The following is a 15799-nucleotide window of genomic DNA, read 5'->3' as shown; positions in this document are numbered from 1 at the left end:
TATAAGGTAGCAGAATAAAAGAGCAACAAATTTTTTTCCTTGACAACTTAGTGACAAATGAGCAATAGAAAAAAGCATTAGTTAATTAATAGAGCAGTTAATTAATTAGCATTAATAGAATTTGTTCTGCTTATTATGTTCCGTTAACGTATGAGACGTTAATTCCTTGTCCTATAATATCGTGTGAGACACGTGATATGCTTTATGGGCCAGACATAAGAAATACGTGTTAGGTTCGTGATACGTACATCGGACCAAATATAAGAAGCGATGTCAGCCGATCAAGAGGCAGTGTAACAGCAATCTTTGAAATATTATTCCAGAGGTTTGACTTTCAGCTTTATTATGTCTATGATTTAAAGACGAAAGAAAGAAAAAAGTATTTTTCTGCAGAGAACGTGATAGAAAGTAAAAATTATTTCTCGCGAAATAAGTTTCGCGAAATAACTCGCGATATAAGAGCTAGACGAAGTTTTCGGCAAGCTTTTCGCAAAGATTACGGACATGGTTAGGTCAGCATGGTAAGCATTTTAAACATTTACCGTAATAATAAAAAGATCGATTCTAAATTTTCTTACGTATAATTTTGTTGATATGTATCCCGAATGGTTAAATTTTCGAAAAATACTTTAATACAAAAGTTGTCAAACTTATTGAGTATTATCTACGAAACGACTGAAATGTATTCCTTTTCATTAAAAAAATATATATATATATATTTTTTTTCTTTGGTGTGAAAAACCGATACTCAAGATAACTTAGCTTATGTATCTATTTGTCCTACAATTTTGATAATGGTATCTTCTTTTATCTCTAACCGTTTGTGAAAAAAACGTGGTAAACTTTTTATCAGACTTATCCTGCAAATCTATATGAGATTTGGGGTTACTCAAAGAATACATTTCATGTTCTCGACGTAAAGTTTCATTTTTCCTTTTTCTTTTCTTTTTCTTTTTATTTTTCACTAGGTATATCTGCTCAGGGTAAACTTGATGTAAAATTTGGAGCGGAAGAAAGTTTAACGAAAATAGCCACGGTACCCACACTCACGAGATTGTTATATCATAGCCGTATGTTATAACCGAAGAAGCAGCGTATATCATAACCGCAAATTAAACGCACGATCCGTACATAAAACCCATCATATCAACTTCGTTACTCACTGTAAGAATATGTACAATCTCGTCCATGTTCGTCTCTCATAATCTCTCGACATAGTTGCGAATTCGACTTAATACGCTTTTTTGTAAAAGACTAAGCTGAGATTATGTACATTTTTATCAAAAATAATTTTTTTTTCTTAGAATATTTTTACAGAGAATATTCTTTACAAAGAACATGTTTTACAAAGAACATTCTCTTATCAGAAATTTGTTGGAATCAAATCTCACACGTTAGAAATAATTTACTCGACGCGATAATGAGAATTCTTTCCAAGCAAGTAAACGTTGAAATAATCGGATATCTATAACGCAGGATCAATAATAACTTTCCCTACGTTATTTCGAACACGAAAACAATTTGAAAAAAATTATTGCGATACATACCTTTGTTCGATCGTATTCTTCGAACTTTTTTGTGTGACTTCCATTGTTTTTCCCCCTTCTACTGCTACTTGGTTCGGGCAACGAAATCTCGCTAGCGATATTTCGCATAGTAGGCGCTTAATAAATTTTGTTCCTTGCTTCCGGAGTTGGACCAACGCGTTGTTGCTGTCGGCTCCAGAGGCCTTCTTATTCTGGTAGCATCGTAAGTGCTTTCACAATGCATACCAGCAATGTGTTTCTTCACATGGTCGGCACGACTGAAGGGCTTCTCACATTCATAGCAGCAGAAGGGTTTGTCCTTCCGATGGATGTTTTCATGGCGCACCAATAGATCACGCCTATTGGTGCCGTAAGGACAATATTAGTAATTAATGACACTTAATGGTCGCGCTCGTGGATAATATTGAAGTTGTATTTGAAGTAGTATTTGAAGTGGATAATATTGAAGTTGTATTTGAAGTAGTATTTGAAGTGGTATATTGAAATAGTATAGTGGATAGTATTGAAGTCGGTGGAGTGATCTGCGACATTCGTATTTTTGTTTATATTTTCCACCGTTCACTCGTATTATTGTTTATATTATCGATTTGTAATAAAAGAATGAACGATGAGACGTATAAACGCGCACATATCATGCGCGATTAAGTGTCACACGTAATTAAATATCACACGCGATTAACTTAATACGAACTGTATGTGTTCACGGTCTTCACGCTTCCGCTCGAATCGATCAGCGACAGCTTTCATTACTGATTGATATCGCTGATTGATATTCCATAAACTTTATTACAAATCGTTATCATACTTGCACATGTAGTCAGATGGTAATATTCCGAGAAAGCAATATTTTAGTGAAAATATTAGAACACGCGAGAATTAATTAATTAATTAAACTGCTGAAATTTTTCTATATAAACAGAGTATTATATTATATTAAATGAAAATATTTATTTTCTCTTTAAAAATACTATATGGATATCTCGGGATAACTTCTTACTTCATTTTATCATTTCATCACATATTTTTTGACATCGATTGATAAAGAGTTATATTAGTTGCTATATTAGATAATATCATTGATGTTGTCATTTTATTGCGGAACAAAATTCCATGTGCCATCGATTGCGAAGGTTGCAGAAAAATGAAGGTTCCATGAACAATATTTGCAAACGTTTATAGCAATGAACTTCTTTATCTTTTAACATAATTTAAAGTATTTATCTGCATCGTGCACGTAAGATACATGTATGATTCCTCTCCTAGTATTTATGGATGATCCAGGTCCGATTTATCTAAGTACATCGATGATTTCAGGATAATGTTATCCCGTAACGAAAAATTGAGTGATATGTCGACCCGTCTCAGGATTTCGCAAATTTCATCCAATTATCGACTGCAGACGTCAGATTGACGTTCGCGTAGCTATGGTCTAAACGTCTAAAGGGTTTACGTTCCTGAGCGAAGGTTCGTTAGGATAATCATTCGACGGCGATATTATTTTTGATAAAAAGTATTTGTTCGTTATGTAGAGTATGTAGGAAAGAATGTTAAATAAATTGTGATGTGCGCGAAATGTTAGTGCAAAATAATCATAAAATTAACAAAAATAACTCAAATTATTTTTAACTTTTGTTCTTGCAATCTTGGAAAAATGGAATAAAATAATTAATACTGAATATGATATAACATATAATAATAACACATAATAATATATGAAAAATACACTTTATTAATAATAATTCATAATATACATACAAAGATGAAAAAATATATAGAACGTATCTATATATTACTCATATGTGTATATACGCATGTACATGTATATACAATTTCTAAGCATGTATAATAAATGTTGTATACTAACTCCCTGAGAAAAAAAGATCATGTATGAATTTGATCCACGTATAGCCATATATAATCGTGCATGTTCACAATGAAAAAACTATTGTTTGACTATTGCAATTGAACACAAGATATCGAAGTAAATGTTTGTGCTTCTGGCAGCACGTGATATCATTTAGTTGAATAAAATTATTTTTTTCCTTTTTCATTTAATATAATTTTTTTACCATGCGTCACATATATGCGTTACATATAGACAAAATTTATGTAATTTATATATAATCATATATAATTATCATATATAATTTTATATAATTATATATAATCATATATAATTGATTACATGATCTGTTTTCCTGCGTTCTTTCGATTAAAACTTAATGGTTATATAATAAAAAAATATGATAAATGATAAAGATAAAATTGCTCCGCAGTTATCCACTAAATATTTAACTTAAATTATATTTAACGTAGGATATTGCATCCGAATCTGTTGTTTAATAACTCTTATAATCCATACGGTTATTTAGTTGACTCTACTTATTTGACTTAGAATTTTTTCGTATATGCTAAAAATTTCGTATACATTAAAAGTGAATGTTAAAAATTAAAAAAAGTTAGGAAAATGTTCTCAATGCATTATTATACTATACTATATTATATATAGTACTGTATTACAATGATTTTCTGGAAATGCCAAATTCCACGTTAATTTTCTCTCCTATTGAATCTTTTAATGATCAAAATACAAATAGTATTTATAAGCTTTTATCGGAAGTCATAGTGTAAACAACGCCTAAAGATATTTGCACTCAATATTTCTTATATCAAATAACATTTTCACAAAATTTCCATTTAATGTTTCTTGTATCAAATAATATTTCAAAGAAAAATGTTCCTTATGCATATAACCAAAATAAATAAAACAATTTTATTTATTATAATAAAACAATTTTATTTGTTATAATAAAACAATTTTATTTGTTATAATAAAACAATGTTATTTGTTAATAAATGCGTTCAGCAACAAAAACTATTTTACAACCGTATAAAATTTGTGAATCTGATTTGTATACATTGTTAATCTCGGTTGAATATAAGAACATATACCAATTCATAGATAGATTGAATTCATGAATTCGAACGGTCATAAAGCAATTTTTTCTGCTGAACGCATTTTAACACGTAGGAACGAGTCTGTGCGCTAGCTCCGTACCGTCATTGCAATTTTACTTCCTACAAACAAATTTTTGATATAGTTCTTTGGTTTTGGAAACTGGAGCATAAATTTTATCAATATTAAAGCGTTTTTTGCCAGCAGCCACTAATGTAGATCGTCTCATTCTGTTCGTGTAGTAGTACCCATTGCTGTTCACATTGCCGACGATCAGTATAGACTTAGGATAGTCTCGTATGCAGGAGAGTATGTATCCTTATCAGCTGCAGTCTAGAAGCAGTCGTCGTTGTTTGTGTCGCTTACTTCTCCTCTCTCCTCGCTTTCTACTCTCCCACGTTTCTTCCTTTGTGGTTATTTAGCATAGCTTTCCATTGTTTCTTTCTTGCTAGGTATGGTGCATATCTCTGTTTTGTTTTTGCGAAGTCGTATATCTGAAATTAATACTCGAAATTTTAAAATTGTGAATTTGAAATTAATGTTCGAAAAGTTTATAATACTGATGAATAATATTATTAGTGAATAGACCGTTAATGAATAAATAAATAAATCATTTTTACGGTGAATTTTGCAATATATTAAATTATTAAGAAAAAAATTCTCTTGTTACATATTAGGTTACAAAATCTATCGAAATAAAAAAAAAGTAAAAGCATCGAAATAAAAGCGTTGCACCTTTTTGTTCACTAACCGTATAAAGATATTAGAATCATATGTTGGAATTAGGATTTGGAGAATTAACTATAATTATATAGGAAACATATGATTAGACATATATAGGAGTAAAAATGTGATTTAGAAGAAAATATAGAAAAGTGCAAACATTTAGGTCTGCAACGAGATCCTCCTACAAGTCTGCAACTTTTCCTTTATTCGTGTTTTATGATATAATATATTTCACGTGATAACGTAAACAAGAAAACTTTTTTTTTTTGTACAAACGCGTTATATAAAAATCACGTTTAGTCAAGCATGTTTTCCGGAAGGCTTACACTATGAAACTCCTCCGAAGCATTAACGACGTCATCATTGTTCTTAAGAAAAAGGGGGAGAAAGTATGCGCGGAGTTAGATGGACGAACAGATTGAAAAAGACGAATTCGATAAGACATCGATTATTGACCATTATCGCTGCAGTCTCTGTCGTCTTGTCGTCAATTTTACATAAAAATATCGTCGTAGTATGTTTTCGCAGCCACAAAGATCGTACTAATGTGTCTCAAAATCAATCACCTTATTTTAAATATTTATATATATTTTTCGATTCAACAATTTTTGTACTAAATATAAAAGAAGGACCAATGAATATAAAAAATACATAGATATACACTCCAAGACTTTTTGAGGGAGATGATTCTTGATTGTTTAATTAAAGCGGCGATTTTAATTGATCGCCGCGCCCTTCAAATTTATCTGCTCTAGACTTGACTGTATGGAGTGTTTTAAAAGATCAAGTTTATTTCGAAAAATAAATTTTATATATATTTTTTAAAATACAATATTCAAGAAATTACTGTAATATCGAGTGAAACTCTAGATGGAGATAATTGAAAAATTTCAAATTAAGGTAATCAGTAGCATTTAAAAATTTGTATTTGTAATAAAATGTTTTGTAATAAAATGTATTTGTAATAAAATGTTAATTGATGATAATAATAATGAAGCGATTAATTTTAGGACACCCTGTATTTTATGTAACATCTACAGTCACTTTAAATCCGATTGATATCTTATACTCGAAAGCGGTTGAGCAGGCCGCTGCGAAAAAGTGTATTCACATGTCCTTCTATGTTATGTTAAAGTACTTTCAGTTGGAGTCACATTTATATTTCATTCGTACGTAATTTGTCGTTTCTCTGTCTTTCTCTTTTATTCATTTATTTTTGAAAGTTAAAAATATATACGATTTCGACCACGGAAATATTAGGGCTTGACATTCCGACTAGCTTCTGTTCTCATTTTCCCGAGCTATCATGAATCTTGCGTCCTATATATTTAAAATGTATTATCACGATAAAACAAAGATCTGCAATTTTCTGTTTAATCGTGCTATTATCGAAATTGATTTTTCCTTTCCGGCAAAATATTGATGGTACGTTCTCACGGCTTCAGATGTCATCTAAATATTTACCATAAGAAAAAATCATTTCAATTGAATTATCTAGATCCACGGAAGCTCCTAGGGAAAGTACCTTGATATCTCTCTCTCTCTCTCTCTCTCTCTCTCTCTCTCTCTCTCTCTCTCTCTCTGTTTCTCTCTCTCTCTCTCTCTCTCTCTCTCTCTCTCTCTAAAATAACTTTGTTACTTCTCGCATCAGGATACATGAAAAAATGATGAGTAAGATGAATGATGAAAAGCGAACAGTCGTAGATTATAACAAGTAAAAGTTACTGAGCTTGTTTTAAGTGTTGAAAAGTCGATTCGTGTGTTTAGTCAAATTTGTGTTTATCATGTTCAATAGAAATTATTCATCAATCATGATAAATCACCGTGTAAAAGTGTTACTTTTATAGCAGTACATAGTTTATATACATATAATATATATTTAGCACTGTTTCTCGTATTATGTGTATGCACACAAGGTTGCATAATAATTTTAGCACATGTAATTATACCATTCTAGAACGTAGCATGAATTTCTTATGGAATGATCTTTAGTTCAATATAATTTTTCGTGTGTTAAAGATATTATGTCGACTTGTATGCGTGACATCTTTTACTAAAATTCTTGACTTTGGTTAATTTGATGAACTAAAAAACTTTTTAGTTTGAAATACTTGGTTTTTTTCAATGATGATTAAATGATAAATTGATCAAATGATAGCCGAATAATATCTTTTTGATTGGTCCGATACATCGATAAATTGTAAAAAATCTTCGAATTCGATCTTCGGAGGTATTTGAAATACCTCCGTGTAACCTTGATAAACTCTTTCCATCCCGTGGAAGATAAATTGATCGAATGGTGTATTTGCTGAATTTTATCGTAATTAAAATGCAAGCAGCTATTGTTTTTGGTTTGTGCAATGTAATTTAAGGAAGACGGTTGTAATTACTAGAATTTATCTTTCTGACAAATTGCAAACTTGTTATCTCTCGTTAATGCATAGCCTATTAAACGATATGTTTATAAACTGTAACGCAGAGTAAGACACAAAATAGAAATGTTTATTATATATTTCATGTAATCCTCATCCCGACAATCATAAATATAGCTGCGTATTCCAGTTTACGATAGAATTCATACGATATATGCAAGAACACGGCGATCGAAAGCCGATGACTGACCAATCGAGATATCTCACAGTAGTTTTCTATTGATTATCCTTACTTCCATCACATGCGTTTTTACTGCGTTATCATTTTTGGTCCATGTTCGCTAAAACCACTCTTCTTGTTTCTCACACTGATTGCGTCGTTAAACCTTACACATCCGATTCCAATTATACAAATATAAATTCCATCAAGACGTTAAGAAAATTAAATTTAAAAGTAGAGTAAAATTAAATAATAAATATATTTGTTCTTCACAGTTTCTATTAAGTTATCCACTAGTTCATCACGTTCGCTACTACGTTTGAAAAATCTTCTCTCTGCGATTTAGTCTATGTATTTTTTATGCAGTTGTGTAAAATAAACTTATATTTCGTTTATGTGTCGAAAGACATTGAAAGAAACATGGTCGCTTTCTCTCGTGACGCTTATCTCTTATGAGAATATGCGCAAGTAGCGAACGTGTTACATAATAAGGAACATGTTGCACAATGCGAAAATACGAATCGATATACCTTATAATCTCACAAAGAAAAATATCTTACAAAGTTTTCCTCATCACAGATATAAAGATCTTTTGGAGGTATGAAATTCATCGTCACGTCAACAATTGTCGAAGCAGTTGTTGCACAATGTAAACGGACGGCAATTAGCGAGCAACATGCCGATTCATAAATAGGAAATATCGAAAGAATATAAGTCTATAAGTTAGGAGAGAATTTCGTGAAGAAATTATGATCGACAAACTCGATTCGCAAAGTCAAGATACCGGCGCTTGGAAAATGTTATCTGTAATAATTGTAATTCGGCCTGGCGACGAAAATAGCCTTCAGTGTGATCGAAGAAATAAGCGAAGACGTGATTAGGGTGGACTCAGGATTCTGTTTTAACTTCCCTCGGCGTCTGTGACGCCACAGTTTATGTAGTAACAACGAAGCTCGAGTGTGATACGGTTTATAACCCTCGTAGACTGTACCTCGCGCGGCCGTATGTCTCGGGCACAGAATGCATCGGAGCAATCTCGATGACGCTTTTCTCGACTGTACATTGTTTTTCTTAAATTTTACCTTCGCTTTGAATATGCCAATTTCGGTGGCCACAGGTGGCGGTGAATTGGATGAGTCCATAGTGCACAACCAATCTTCAGTTAAACCATTCGACTCCGAGAGTTTACAGGGTACCACTTTCTTCGGGTGCAGTTGCTTCCGTCGTCTTGTCCGTTCTTGCGTCTCGGTTTCATTGCTCTCCTGACCGTGTAGACGTTGAATTAAAGCGGTGTGTATCATGTCGGTGTCAATTGCATCGTGCAACCATGAATCCTGCGATTCTTCATTTTGCGTGTGATCTAGCACAATCTCCGCGCTGTGCAGCTCTCGTTTAATCTCCTCCATTATCGACTGGTAATTCCCGTTTAATCGGTTAAACTGCTCAAGTAACAAGCTGTCGGACACATCAATATCGTTCTTAGCACATCTGTTATTGCAATCGCTACGTGATTTAAAGTCCCTATCGCTCTTGAAACTGCAGACGCAACGGGCGCCGAAATCATGATTGCGTTCCTCGCGGTTACCATTTTTTCGGACGACGCCGTCATTGTCATCGTCGTAGCCGTCGTCGTTGTTGTCGTCGTCATGGTTGACGTCACCGTCACCGTTGACGTCGCCAGCGCAACGATACGATCGCTTCTCCTCCTCCGTGGGGTATGCCATAGTCGTTGCAGTTGCAGGGGACTTTACCATCTCGTGGCTGCAACCACCGCGGCACTGTTCCATAAGTTACGTTCGCGTCATTTTTCTACCAACGTATGAGCGTCCGTCGTGGTACGACGTGAGGGAAAGGGTGTGTAACTATATAAAGAACACATCCAGCAACAACAGCGCATAAACGACTGACGTCGCACGCGCAGCCTACTACACCGAAAGCAAACAAAGCGTGCACATGGTGGTAACATAATCGATGCCTCCAAAAGACTCGATCGGAAGATTTAAGCTTTGTCAACGGAAAAAAAAAATGATCAAAAAATGACGCGAGAACGTAACATAAAACAGAGGAGGAGGAGGACGAGTAGTGGATAATGACGCGCAAAGTGACGAACATAAAATTCGCAAGAGCTCTCGTGGCTTATAATATCGCGCGACACTCGTTGTGCGCAATTAATGGTAACCGAGAGAAACAGAGGAGAAGATAATTACGCAACAAAATATAGCAGTTAATGAAGTCGAATGAAGTAACAAAAATTAGCATCACGTGCAGCAGCAGTAAATGCCATGAGAGGCTTACCCGAGAGGAATATTTGCCGCCTGTACCCCGGCGCTGGAGGAAGATTGTGTTATTGGTTGGGCTGGAGCTGGAAAAACGGGCGGCCCAGGTGGCGCACGGCCTCCGACAGCGGGACTATAAATTTAATAATGATAGTTAAGTAATCGAGTAAATTATTCGCCAGCGAGCAAGAATAAAGGGACATTGGACTCCTGCGAGGAAGTTTCCATCCGCGTATGCAAAATTGCAAAAGCGAAAGTATTTATCCGAAAAACGAAATCTAATGTTGCTCTACTTTAAATTTTCCAAAAGATATAATGTATGTATATAAAAATGTGCTACAATGTGATGAACGTCTAAATATCCTGTCGCCCGAATAATAATGTTGTAAATTACCGATGAAGTAACAAAAATTACCACCACGTGACACTAGAAATACCGGTTATTCCCATGGACAAATTTCACGTGACGACTTTGACTTTACACAACCTCGCGTAAATAATTATTAATCGCGACTGGAACCGATACGTTGATTCGTCGAATTACGATTGTAGCGCGGTGCAAATGCAGACGATGAAAACAATACGTGCTGTTGACTGAATTTGTTAATAAAGCCTCTAAATCGCAATTCAACCTAACCAACAGAGAGAAACTACAACATTGCTCGTTACGCGTTGCTTTTTACATCGTATAATTATAATTCGACAAATCAAATTGGTAATGATTAATCCCTTGCACTATGATTTAAGCGACAGCGCGTACCAAAGTCGACGATAAAGTTGTATTTGTAATGTCCAGTCTACGTAAATTGCAAATTCGTAAAATGCAAATCGCAGACGCAAAACATTGACCAAAACACGTAAAAACTGCACCACACTTGTGTTCTTATATTTCGCTCGGAAAACATACGATGAATCTTACCCGTTCTTCTTGTATTTAGCCCGATATATGTATGTACCTGACGAGCCTGACTCGTCTAATCATTGAATATTTTGCGCCGTGCACGGTATTATTCTCTCATTGTTGACCAAGCATGAATATTATTATATTGCATTCGATGTCGAATGCACACTGTACTTTTAACCTTTACGTTTCGAATATCGGTAATATCGTATAAGAGAAATTCTAATATTGATAATTATAAAAGCTGTCAACTCACTGCTGCAATGGTTGTTGTATCGTAGCTCGACTTGTCGACGGTGCCGCCCGAGAGGTCGATGTTGATGCACTGGTCATACGATGTGTTTGTAATTGGTGCATTTGCAACTCGGCGTCGGTATCGAACAAGATCGTGGGGCATTTTGTACACTGTTTTTTAGCGTGTACCCTCAACAAATGCGTCGAGAGTCTCTCGGAACGTGCTGCTTTGTAGTCGCATAGTGTACATAAATACGGCTTAATATGAGTATTCAAATGTCTTTTTAAACACCAATTGTCCACTCCCGTCCATGCACAGTACTGACACGAAAACCTGCAATATTTCAATTTCTTCGTTATATTATAATACGTGTTAGTCGTTGACGTCAATTATAGACGTCTCATAAATTAGCGGAATAAGATAAGTAGAACAAATTGTTAACTAATATTTTTACTTGTTATTTTATTAATTTTACTCACTTGTTGCTAATAATAAGTTGGAAAAAGAGATTTGTTACTTTTTTATTTTCTTTTGTTTATTTGTTACCAACTTATTCTTTTTTGTTGCCTCTATTTATTATTTAATGTCCCACTAAAAAAATTATAAGATAGCAGAATAAAAGGGCCACAAATTTTTTTCCTTGACAACTTAGCGACAAATGAACGACAGATAAAAACATTAGTCAGAATTTGTTCTGCTTATTATGTTCCGTTAACATTAGTTTTTTTTTCTTTTTTCCAAATTGTTCTATTGTTAAAAAGTTTTCGGCACGATTACTTTCCGCGAAGATTACGGACATGTCTGAGTCAACACGGTAAATATTTTGAACATTTACCGTAATAAAAATAAAAAGATCGATTCTAAATTTTCTTACTTATAGCTTCGTTAATATATATCCCGACAATGGTTAAATTTTCGAACGATATTTTAATTCAAAAGTTATCAAGCTTATTGAGTACTATCTACGCAGCGATTGAAATGTATTCCTTTTCGTTAAAAAAATATATATATATTTTGTTTTGGTGTGAAAGACCGACACTCGAAGTGATTAACTTATGTGTCTATTTGTCCTGCGATTTTGATAATGGATATCTTCTTTTATCTGTAACCGTTTGTGAGAAAAACGTAAACTTTGTATCAGACTTATCCTATCCATATCTATATGAGATTTAAGGGGTTACTCAAAAAACGTTCGAACTCAAAGAGTTCGACTTAACCCATCAATGCCCGCTGGGACAGAAATTTCACGTTGATTTCAATGTTATGGATTTTTATAAAAATGCTCGAAAATTTTAATTCAAAGTACATTACTAAGAGTTTTCGAGGTCGCTCTTTCCGAATCCGCTGCGAGAATTATAAAAAAATGAGTGTTTGTATTGATTTATAACGGTTTTTTCCAAAAAAATCCGATTTTTTCTCGTCAATTTTTCTTTAAATCATGGATTTCATCTTGATGAAAATGTTGAATATATGTTGAAAAGTACTCCAATCGTGTCCTCAAGACTTGTATGTGACTTAAAATATATGTGGTTCTGAAATTTTTTGCAATTTAGTAATTTTAATACGACGATCATATACATGTATCATCATAGATATCGGCGGATCCTTGGGAACTCGGTCGAATAACTCGTTATGAGTGCATTTTTATGAAAAATTATCTAAAATAAAAGTTGTCCTGTTGGTCGAGTTCTTTCACGCGGTAGGCCCCAAATTTGGGTCATTAGGTTAGGTTAAAAATTCATAACATTGAAATCAACGCGAAATTTCTGTCCCAGCGGGCATTAATGAGTTAATACGCTTTTTTGTAAAAAACTAAGCTGACACTGATTACATACGACACTTTTTATCAAAAATAACTTTTCTTTCTTAGAATATTTTTACAAAGAACATTCTCTTATCAGAAATTTGTTGGAACGTTAGAAATCTCACACGTTAGAAATAATTTATTCGACGCGATCATGAGAATGCAAGTAAATATCGAAGCAAGTAAATATTGAAATAGTCGGGTATCTACAACGCAGGACCAGTAATAATTTCCCATACGTTATTTCGAACACAGAAACAATGTTAAAAAAAATGATTGCGATACATACCTTCGTTCGTTCGCATTCTTTGAATTACTTTTGGTGTGGCTTTTACTGTGACATCCACTATTTTGCCCCCTTCTATTGGTATTTGTTTCGGGTAACGAAATCCCACTAGCAATATTTTGCATTGTAGGCGCTTGATAAATCCCATTGCTCGTTCCAGGGGTTGGTTGTAATTGATACGCCCTGCTACCAGTGAAAGGCTGGTAACCAACATGTTGTTGCTGTTGTTGCTGCTGTTGCTGTTGCTGTTGACCATTTATGCTGTTGCTAGGCCCCGGTGCTTCAATCTGATCTTGTACTATTGGTTTCGGCTCCGGAGGCCTTCTTATTCTCGTGACATCGTAAACGCTGTCACGATGCATACGTGCGAAATGCTTTTTTACGTGGTCAGCACGATTGAAGGGCTTGTGGCATTCATAACAGTAGAAAGGCTTGTCCTCCCGATGAATGTTCTCGTGGCGTACAAATAGATCACGCCTATCGGTGCCGTAAGGACAACATTGGCAGTTGTATCGCTTAACCGCCGCGCTCGTGGATGGTGTCGAAGTGGAAGGCGGTGGTGTGGTCTGCGACATTTAGCGTTTGTATTTACCACCGTTCACTCGTATGCTTATATTATATATAGATTTGTAATAAAAAAAATGAAGACGTATAAACGCGCACGTATATCACGCGCGATTAAGCGTCACACGTAATTAAATATCGCGCGCGATTAACTTAACACGTAGCGAACTACAGGTGCTCACGGTCTTCACACGTGCTAAGCTTCCCGTTCTTTACACGTGCTAAGCTCAGTTATAACTGAAGAGACCCCGAGACCTACCTGATGCAGATGCTGTGATTGTGGCGTAGAGGGCAACTCTTGTAGCAAAAACGTGGGAGTCATGGGTAATAGAGTCGCAGGTAAAGTTTGTGTTTCTTGTGTTCTACGAGTGGGAGGAGCAGCTCGTTCAGCCCTTTCCCTCAACCTTTCCAAGTACGTTACTACGTCGTCAACTTTTAACTCTGTCTGCAAATAATCTTTGCGTGGCGAATGATGCCTATGCCTATTGTCGTCAGCAAGAATTCGTGACGAATGTAGTTCCATAAAGTGCTCTGCAGCCTCTCGTGGACCACCCCCCATAACATCACCTGTATCAAGAAACTCAATGGTCAGCCCCATTTCCTCGCGCGCGTATAAAGCATTTGTTACAGCAATTGTTAACTCAAACAGTAATTATGCAATAGAATTATCGAATTAGAAGTGTTTTATCTCTTATGGCGTTACATTTCTCATAACAGTAATTCACAACATCAAACAGTACGACCGTAATTAGCGGCACGATTCTCCTCGCCATTTACCCTTATTCAATCAATCTACTTTTATCCTGCATAATTGCAACATTTTTACTATCTTCCGATAGAAAATCTATACTAAACGTTTCATCGATATGCGCGACAAGAGTAAGAAAATTATTAATTCGGAGGGAAAATATTGAATTGGGAGAGACGAGAGAAAAACTAGTAGAACAAAAAATTGTTACAATACTATTTATTACGTGGAAATATTTTCCTATCTTTTTTCTTTTCTTTTCTTGGATCTCATGGCATCTGGTTCGGCGCAAGAATGGAGAAACTGCTGATCTACATATTAACTTTGTGCAAAGTTTTAATGGATTTTGTGACAGAAAAGTGTGTGTAAGTAATTTTACTAAAAACAATTTATTTATTGTACCAAGTAATTTCGTCATTGTTTCTTATTATGCTTGATATTATATATTTTTATATTCACGACACCGTTGAAAAACCTATTAAAACTTTGCACCGAATATTCTATCAATTTAATCATTTAAAGTTAGAGAATTGCAAACGAACTGTTGAGACAAAGTTATCAAAACTTGCTCGAACGTAAAATTGAAAAACTATTAAGAAAACGCGTCAGGTTTTTACTATACAGGTAATTAATAACTATTATTGGCAAAAATTTGTAACTCCTGAGACTCACCGCACTCGTAACATCGCCATGTGCCTTTACTCGCGTGATAAGCTGCAATTCTGCTCCCGTCTGTACCCTTGAGCGGTTCTTCTTCACACGTCCAATTTCCGTCATCACTGCCATCAGTTCCGTTTCCGGTATCTTCGTCATTTTTGTACGAAACTGATGTCTCGAACTCGTTTTGCACGCTTGACGCTACATCGACAAAGTTGCAATAAATTATATTGAACTTACAATGTATAATAACGAAAGAGGCATTTATTTACACAACCAATATCCGTTAAAATGATAGTAACGAAAATAAATTCAAGCTCGAAACATTTAATCGAGTTACTATTTATAAATTGAAATTTCGTTGATTACCAAATATAGTTAACGTTAAGCAATTAAGTAATTTGGATAATAAGTTCATTTTCAGTCGCAATAGTAGCTCTGTTTATATAATGAATTGCATTGAAACATGCGTGTACACGAGACATTATATCTATATTTGAACAGACT

General features: G+C 34.6%; 1 protein-coding gene and 1 long non-coding RNA gene across 8 annotated transcripts in view; one reads left to right on the top strand and one right to left on the bottom strand.

Annotated features, from left to right (window-relative positions):
- The first annotated feature begins 282 nt into the window (after positions 1–282).
- On the top strand, positions 283–3120 carry LOC105181620 (uncharacterized). The gene is made up of 3 exons (XR_849633.2): positions 283–521; positions 969–1164; positions 2862–3120. It is a non-coding gene; the product is annotated as an uncharacterized LOC105181620 (long non-coding RNA).
- A 1272-nt stretch (positions 3121–4392) lies between these two features.
- Positions 4393–15799, bottom strand: part of chn (zinc finger transcriptional factor charlatan) — a 15368-nt gene continuing 3961 nt past the window's right edge. For 5 of the 7 annotated variants that reach the window (XM_025301621.1, XM_025301618.1, XM_025301617.1 and 2 more), the window contains 6 exons: positions 15308–15493; positions 14147–14454; positions 13327–13889; positions 11255–11566; positions 10117–10230; positions 8337–9582 (listed from right to left, as the gene is read on the bottom strand). In XM_025301621.1, coding sequence (XP_025157406.1) covers positions 8622–9582; positions 10117–10230; positions 11255–11566; positions 13327–13889; positions 14147–14454; positions 15308–15493 — 2444 coding nt within the window. In that variant the 3' untranslated portion in view covers positions 8337–8621. Of the gene's footprint in view, positions 4998–8336; positions 9583–10116; positions 10231–11254; positions 11567–13326; positions 13890–14146; positions 14455–15307; positions 15494–15799 lie in introns of those variants that run through there. The other 2 variants (XM_025301622.1, XM_011138504.3) reach the window with 2 other exon arrangements.

The sequence above is a fragment of the Harpegnathos saltator genome, unplaced genomic scaffold (genome assembly GCF_003227715.2).
Source record: "Harpegnathos saltator strain DR-91 unplaced genomic scaffold, Hsal_v8.6 scaffold434, whole genome shotgun sequence".
Classification (NCBI taxonomy): domain Eukaryota; kingdom Metazoa; phylum Arthropoda; class Insecta; order Hymenoptera; family Formicidae; genus Harpegnathos; species Harpegnathos saltator.
The sequence above is the reverse complement of the archived record's forward strand: the minus strand, read 5'-3'. Positions and strand labels throughout refer to the sequence as shown.